Genomic DNA, 8,613 nt, shown 5'->3' with positions numbered 1-8,613 from the left:
AAAAAAAAAAGTTGGTTGCTAAAAGTTTTGAAATAGCAGATAGATAACATTGTATGTAAGGGCAGCCTATGCCTATTTCTTATGGTATGCAGACTTTCATATTTTTAGTAATTTTGCTCTCTGTAGTGATTATTAGTCTACCTCGATATTGTTACTATTTCTGAGTATGATTTTTAAAAATAATTATTTATTTAATTTTATTTTTTAGTGTTATTACTTTAATTAGCTATAGTGTAGCAAGCTGCCAGTCCAGGACTATAACCCTATAACCACATTGGCCATGTGGAAGTCGAGTGCCTTAATCACTATGGCACCTATGGGTCCATTAAAGTATGATTTTTTTTTTTAAAAAAAGAATTATCTATTTAATTTTATTTATTCATTCATTTATTTTAATTTGACCAGAGTGAGAGAGAGAGAGAGAGAAAGTGAGAAAGCAAGCCACTAGGTCCAGGACTTGAACCGTGATTGGCCATGTGGGAGTGTCCAGAGCCTTAACCAACACACCACCTGCTGGTTTCCCAAAGAAGTATTTTTATTTTGATTAAAAATCACATTAGTATCACATTCAAAACCATTCTAGTATCTGACACAGAGGATACTCTTAAAGAGTGGAAGATTTAGTCATGTGATAGATAACTCCTAACATTTCAAGCCACTAAACTGTGTTTTGTCTTTTTTTTTTTTTAATTTAACATTTCCTTTTTTTGTGGGGAGGGAGAGGTTTTTGCTATTGGGTGTGTGCGCTTGCCAGAGAGACAAAATGCATGAAATCGCCCCCCAGGGGAATGGCCTCAATCCCTTCTCCTTCACTCTCCTCTCAGGATCTTGGGCACATATGCACATGCCCCCAGAGTGAGTTTAAGCCACCAGGTCTGGGACTCGAACCATGGTCGACTACATGGGAGTCCAGCGATCTAGCCATTACACCAACTTCTGGTCCCTAATTTAACATTTCTTTTAAGAATTATTTATTCAGTTTTATTTATTACTTTATTTTTTAGTTTTTAAAATTTGACCAGAGAGAGACAGACACAGAGGGGAAGCGAGAAAGCAAGCTGCTAGGTCTGAGACTCCAACCATGGTCAACCATGTAGGAGTCTGGCCCCTTAACTACTACACCACCTGTTGGCATCATCAAGCCACTAAACTGTTAACTCAGTGTGCTCAATAAACATATAAACATGTTATTTCACATAGTTGATTTTAAAAACACTGGAAAGCATTGAATTAAGACATGGTTAGGAGAATGATTCTTCTCTAGTTGGGGGTATTTTAGACTTCCGTAGTGATTACTCACTCTAGTTTTTTTCAGAATGGTTTTCAGTTAGTGAACCTCTAGTGGCTCATTGTTGAGATAGCTTGGAAATGAGGATTAAGAGTATAATATAATTGAGCTGCTGATTACTCTGGCCATTGGAATATTGTGAAGACTAGTGATTGTTTGCAGATTTAGAGCAGTTATTGAGGTCTCTTAATAGAGTTGATATACCTTATATGTCTTGAGAAGAAAGACATATCTTTCCATCTATATATATACATACATACATGTGTGTGTATGTGTGTGTGTGTGTGTGTGTGGGTATATGTTTTTTTTTGGTTTGTTTGTTTGCTATAGGGTATGTTCTCACTGGGAGACAAAGAGAGAAAGTGAGAAATCATGCCAAAGAGGAGCTGGCCACACTGCAGTCTCTTCTTTTCTCCTCTTGGGATTTTGGGCATGCACACCCATGTGCCCAGCATGTTTTTCAAGCCTCTGAGGTTAGGACTCGCACCATACAATCAGCCATGTGGAATCCAGCCACCTTACCCATCACACCATTGGCTGGCCCTATATATCAAGGCTTTCTTTCTCTGGTTTTTTTTTTTTTTTTTTTTACTTTAAACTATAGGGTGCATGTGCTTATGGGAGAGATGGCAGAAAGAAGAAACATCTTCCCAGGGAATGGTCATGCTTGTGGGGGAGAGGCAGAGAGAGAGAATGTGAGAAATATCTTCCAGGAGAATGGTCATGCTACAATCTCTTCTCTTCTTTTTCATTCTCCCCTTGGGATTTTGAACATGCATGCATATGTGCCCAGTGTGATTTTTTTTTTTTTTTTAGGCTAGCATGGAGTCTGGGACTCACCTGTACAGTTGGTCATGTGGGATCCAGCTGCCTTAAACTACTACATTAAGATTTTTTTATTTGGAGAGAACCAGCAGTTAGCGTAATGGTTATGTTGCTGGACTCCTACGTAGTCGACCGCGGTTCGCGTCCTGGACCTGCTGGCTCAAAACCACGCCGAGCGCATGTGTGTGCGTGCCCAAGATCCCGAGAGGAGAATGGAGGAGAAGGGATTGCGGCATGACCACCCCCCTTGGGGGGTGATTTCTCCCTTTCTGTCTCTCTGTCTCTCTCTGTCTGGCGAGTGCACGTGCCCTATAGCGAAAAACCTCTCAAAAAAAAAAATCTTAAAAAAATTTTTTTTTCTTTTCTTTGTAGTTTTGCTATAGGGTGTGTATCCTTGCCAGAGAGAGATGGGAGTGGGGGGCTGGGGGGTGTTGAAAGTGAGAAATCACCCCACAAGGCGGTGATTGACTAAACCATAGTCTCTTCTTCATTCTTTAGTTGAGATTTTGGGTACACCTGCACACATAAATGCCAGTATGTTTCTCAAGCCACCGGGTCAGAAGTCCACCTGTGCAGTCAGCCACGTGGGATCCAGCTAGCTACCTTAACCTCCACGCCATCTGCGGGCCCTACATTAGGATTTAAAAAAACATTTCTATTTGTTTTGCAAGGCCATATAAGCATGTGAGAAGAATATTGACTGACAGCAATCTTAGGCTGTAATAGGCATGACTTTCATCATCATTATTATAGTAGCTCAGTTTTTGGTATATAACTCTGAGACACAGTGTTATTACAGGCCCTTCCTTTTTTCCTCTTTTTTAAAGAATTACTTTATTTAACTTTATGAACTTATTTGACCAGAGAGAGAGAGGGAGGGGTGGAGGGAAAAGTGAGAAAGCAAGCTGCCAGGTCCAGGACTCAAATTTCGGTTGGCCATATGGGAGTCCAGCACCCTAACCATCATGCCACCTGCTGGCCCCAAGGCCCTTTCCTTTCAACATAGTGGGACATAGTTAGATTTGCCACTACCTTGTGGATTAGTGGTATAAACAGTAACTTTGTTTCCCAGCTAGAATCTTGGCTCTTAAAACTTTTTTTTAAAAATATTCATGCTAGAGTGCATCTGAGAGATAGAGAGAGGAGCACCCTTCACAGGGCCTTGAGACACCACCATCTCCTTCCTTCTGTCCTGCAGACACTCAGATCCCGGGCACAGAATTCTGGGCACTTATGTGCGTGCCCAGCATGTTTCAGGTTTAATGAGCTAGAGATTTGAACCTCTGTTGCCATGTGTGATCTTGCTCCTCTTGAGTAGTACATTACCACTGTGCTGCAGACCTAGTCTATAGCTAACGTCTTTTTTTATTTTAAAGAATTATTTATTTTATTTTTATTATTATTATTATTATTGCTTTTTAAATTGGCTTTTTTTTAAATTGGCTATAAGGTACATGAGAGAGAGAGAGAGAGAGAGAGAGAGAGAGAGAGAATGTGAGAAATCAAGCTGCCAGGTCTTGGACTCAAACAAAAGTTGGCCATGTGTGAATCCAGTACCTTCACCACCGTGCCATCTGCTGGCCCTGCAGCTAACACCTTAACTTTTACTTTGGATTTATGAGGTATTCCTACCTCACTCCCTTTGGACAACTAGTTATTGTACCAATAAAAATGGAAATAGAAGAAATCTAGATTGAGATTAGTTTTATAGAGATAGGTCTTTTAACTTTGATTTTATTTTTGTAAAACTTACACTAGGTCTACATACTTGGGGTTGTAAAATCCTTTTTCTTTGGTAGTTGTGACTGAGCTTTAAAATCTGTGACCCAAATACGAAAGTAAGTATGCCTTGCCATAAACATTTACATTGAGGGTAAGGTGCTACTACTTAGATAGACCTATGTTTTTATATGTTCAAAGTCCTAATTATATAAAGTGGCCCCACTCCCCTCCCATAATGTGGGACTATATTTTTAGGACTGTAGATTTATATGTTGGAGATTGAAGGGACTGTAGAGATTTTATTCTTTTCTGCATATACATTGTTCGTAGATGAGGTGATTGAGAAAGTTGTGTATTGTACAAGATCACATAGTTACATAGTTCTAGAACTGGTTTTATTTCCTTTTTTTAAAGAATTATTTAATTTTATTCATTTATTTTAGTTTGATGAGAGAGAGAGCAAGTGAGATTGTAGCTTATCTATTACCTCTTTATTTCATAAAGGAATTTGATAATTTAGTATACTTCTCTACTGATTCTAAATGATTTAGTTAATCAAATGTTTTATACATGCCCATATATTTTTTTTTTGGAGAGGTTTTTTTCTATAGGGTGCATGCGCTTGCCAGAAAGACACAGACAGAGCCATAGAAAGCGAGAAATCACCACCCAGGGGGAATGGCCACGCAGCAATCCCTTCTCCTCCATTCTCTTAGGATCTTGGGCACGCACGCACACGCGCCCAGCATGAGTTTAAGCCACCGGGTCTGGTACTCAAACCGTGGTCGACTACATGGGAGTCCAGCGACATAGCCATTACACTAACTACTGGTCCCCATGTCCCTATTTTTTTTTTTTTTTAAGATTTTTGTTACAGGGCACATATGCTCGCTGGAGAGACAGAAAGTGAGAAGTAACTTCCTGTATGGAATGGCCATGCCACTGTGCCATCTCTTCCATTCTCCTCTTGGGATCTTGGGAACGCACACATGTCAAGTGTTGATTTCAAGCCTCCAGGACTGGGACTTGAACTGTAGTTGGCTTTATGGAAGTCCAGCAACGTAACCATTATGTCACCTGCTGGTCCCTTAAATAAAAATGTTTTAATATAGTGACTTGCATTTGGATTTTTTTAAATAAAGAATTACTTTAACTTTTAATTAATTAATTAAATTTTGACCAGAGAGGGACAGAGTGAGTGAGCGGGAGAGGAGGCAGTGAGAAAGCAAGCCACCAGATCCAGGACTAGAACCACAGTCAGCCATGTGGGAGTCTAGCACCCTTAAGCACCATGCCATCTGCTGACCCTTCGTATCCAGATTTAGAATTTTTTTTTTAGAGTGAGGTAGAAGAGTTCAGGATTCACAATAATGCTAAAATTTATTATTAAAATTCATCTAATGCCTAGTGTTTAAATAGTTTTCCTTGAGAAATGTCTTTTAATGAGAAAATGGATCTATTAAAGTAGAATACCACAGTTTCTGGGGTTAAATTTTGAGAGCCACTGGTTTAGTTTTTATGCATTGATTAAAAATGAACAAAATAGGTCCAGCAGGTGGTGTGGTAGTTAAGGCATTGATTGGATTCTACATGATTGACTAGACTACATGGTTCAAGTCCCACACCTGGCAGTTTGAATATGATACCAGGTTCAGGTGTGCTTGTGCCCAAAATCCCTGGAGGAGAAGGAATTGTGGTGTAACCATCCCCCTTGTGGGGTGGTTTTCCCTCCTCTTCTCTCTCTCTCTCTATGTCTGTGACCAGTACAAGTGCCCTATAGAAAAAGTTTGTAAAAAAGCCAACAAAATGAAAATATGTTTAAGTTTTCGTATTTTAATTTACTGGTCTTGTGATTGGTTATATAATCTTATATGTATGTTTGGTAATATGCTCTTTTATGAAGTTTTGTAAAAAGATTATCATTATTTTAATGTTAATACTGAGTTCTGTAATGAGTTAACCAACCTTTCTTTCAGAAAATGTGGCAAGAATTAGAAACTTTACCTACATTTTTAAGGGTTTTAAATATTTGTTTATCTTTTCGTCATAGGGAGTCAGAGACACATTTTTCTTCTGACACAGATTTTGAAGACATCGAAGGAAAAAACCAAAAGCAAGGCAAAGGAAAAGTATGTACCCAATATGTGGTGTCGTTTTTGTTCTTAAGATTATATACATGTGTATGTGTGTATTGGTAGTTTTAGGTATGTCTCACACTGTTATCTTTTAAAAACGGTGTTTTTGGAGGACCGATAGGTATGGTAAATCATCAGAGTGCATGTGGTCCTTTTGACTTCTAGAGTAAATAAGTTTTGATATCTATTTCCATTGTTGTAAAGTTGAAATTAATAATATATCATTGATTTTATTTGCTAATTTTATAGAGCTCAGTATGCCAGGAAAGGTGTGATAATTTAATTATCTTTTTCCTCCCATGAGTAGTAAAATAAAAAGCAAAGCAGTTTATCTACTCCTCACTTAATGACCTATACCGCCAGTTTTCCAGCTTGGGATGTGACAGGGCAAATCTCTTTTCTTAGTCTATGCATGAGTTGCAGTAATACCTTCAGTCTGTTTCATTTCAGTAGTCGCTTAGTATTCACTATGTGAATCATTTGCAATCTTGCAAAGACTACATATTTTGTTTATAAATTTCTACTTTCTTATGTACCCATAGTTGTACACAGAATAAATATTAATTGTGCCAGATTTATATTATTGTGTTGTGTGTTATGTCAGTTTCTGGTACTTATCTAATGTGTGCTTTTTGTATAAATAGATTTACATTATTCTAGTGTAGTGTCACCTGATAATTATTGAAAAATATATACCCTGTGGCACATCACAAGACTTTAGTGGTACATCACAAGCTTGTGGCACATTTGCTTTTAAGCTTTTTACTTTATCAGTGGATTCGCTTTAACGACTTAGCTGTTGCAATGGAACTGGGCTGTTAAGTGAGCAGTGTCTACACATCAAATTCCTTATTCTAAAGCACCTTTAAAAAGTGACAGGGCTGATGCTGTAGCACAGAGGTTGAGCACTGTACAGTGGGAGCCAGATTCCACATGTCTGACCATGGTTCAAATAGGGGTTGTGGGAGCTTAGATAACACACTGCATGAGTGTGCATGCATGCATGTCCCAAATTCTCAACAGGATGAAGAAATGGAGAAAAAAAGGAATGTAGCATGACTAGGCCCGTTAGAGAGTGCTTGCATGCATTCCCTCTGTCTCTCTCACTTATTTATTTATTCATGTATGTATGTATGTATATATAAAAGCACATGTGCTTAAAGTTTATTAAATAAATGTAAACATAAGTTTAAGTCTAAGAGGTTAATGTTGATAGTCAATTTATTTTTATAAGTAATTTCAAGAATAAAAACTAAAATTAACAAAGTTATGTTCTGAGAGTATGAATTATAGGTTTAGAGTATGAATGGGTAGCCTATGCGTGAATGGTTAAATAATTTTACTCTTGGATAGAAAATTTGGATGTACATGTATGTAAATGCATTGTGCAAAAGACGACATTGTTGCTCAGTGTTCTTTCTCAAAGCGTAAGTTGGATTTCTGTTTCCTTCATGACATGTACATATTTTGAAAGCATCTAGACACTATCGAAATATACAATGGATAAGTAAAATTTTCTCCTATTTCAGTCACTCTGATAATTTATTCTTTAAACATTTTGGTGAACATACCTTTATCCATATATATGAAGATTTTTTTACTTAAATGGAATCATACTATGTAAGGTGTACAACATTACTTTTAAAACTTATTGGTATGTCGTCAACAGTATTCTGATGAGATGAGTAAATATAACTAATTTTGTTGTTGCTGTTGCTCTTATTAATTTGCCAGAGGATGTATGTGTTTGCTGGAGTGAGAGAGAGAGAGAGAGAGAGAGAGAGAGAGAGAGAGAGAGGCAGACTGACAGACAGACAGAAAGGGAAAGTGAGAGAAAGAAAGCACCCTCCCTTGGGGAATAGTCACACTGCAATTCTACATCATTCCCTCTTTTTGGGATTTTGGGCACAGATGTACATGGGCTTGACATCTTTTTTCAAGTTGTTGGGTCTGGGTCTGTGTCTGAAATTCCAACTGTGTAGATGGCCATATGGGATCCAGCTGCCTTTATTGCCGTGCAACAGACTGGCCAATTCTGTAAATTTTAAAAAAAGTTTATTTCTCCTATGATAGAGAAAGATAGTCAGGCACCCCCAATGGAATCTTTCAAAAAATTATTTAATTTTATTTATTTACTATTATTCAGTTTGACTAGAGAGAGGAGAAAGCGAATGGGAAAGGACGTCACCAGGTCTAGGACTCGAACTGTGGTCAGCCATTTGGGAGTCCAGTACCCTAACCACCACGCCACCTGCTCCCGCCCCCCAAATGTTTATGCTGTGATCAATCTTGTCTCATCTGGCCCGGATCATGGGCTCATTTCCACACCCATTGGACTCAGGGACATGACATGAACTCAGAACCTTTCCATTTGTGGGTCTAGCTGTGTTACTGCTATGCCACTGTAGGCTCTCTGTAAACTTTTTTTTAAGTTTTATGCCATAGGGCACATGTGCTCACTGGACAGAGAGAGAGAGACCGTGAGAAGGAAAGGGAGAAATCACCTCCCAGGGGGAATGACCATACCACAATCCCTTTTCTTCCATTCATCTCCTTGGATTTTGGTTATGCATGTGTTTGTGCCTGGTGAAATTTCCAACCTGCCAGGTTTGGAACTTGAACCCCATTCAGACATGTGGGATG

The 8,613-nt window shown here is 38.5% G+C and overlaps 1 protein-coding gene across 6 annotated transcripts in view; it reads left to right on the top strand.

The window, feature by feature from the left end:
* STAG2 (STAG2 cohesin complex component) overlaps positions 1 to 8,613 on the top strand; it is a 169,616-nt gene that overhangs the window by 63,907 nt on the left and 97,096 nt on the right. For all 6 annotated transcript variants that reach the window (XM_027767187.1, XM_027767186.1, XM_006165696.3 and 3 more), the window contains one exon: positions 5,886 to 5,964. In XM_027767187.1, coding sequence (XP_027622988.1) covers positions 5,886 to 5,964 — 79 coding nt within the window. The remainder of the gene's footprint in view (positions 1 to 5,885; positions 5,965 to 8,613) is intronic.

Source organism: Tupaia chinensis, unplaced genomic scaffold (genome assembly GCF_000334495.1).
Source record: "Tupaia chinensis unplaced genomic scaffold, TupChi_1.0 Scaffold143996_1, whole genome shotgun sequence".
Taxonomy (NCBI): Eukaryota; Metazoa; Chordata; class Mammalia; order Scandentia; family Tupaiidae; genus Tupaia; species Tupaia belangeri.
Note: the sequence above shows the minus strand (reverse complement) of the source record. Positions and strands in the feature narration are given on the sequence as shown.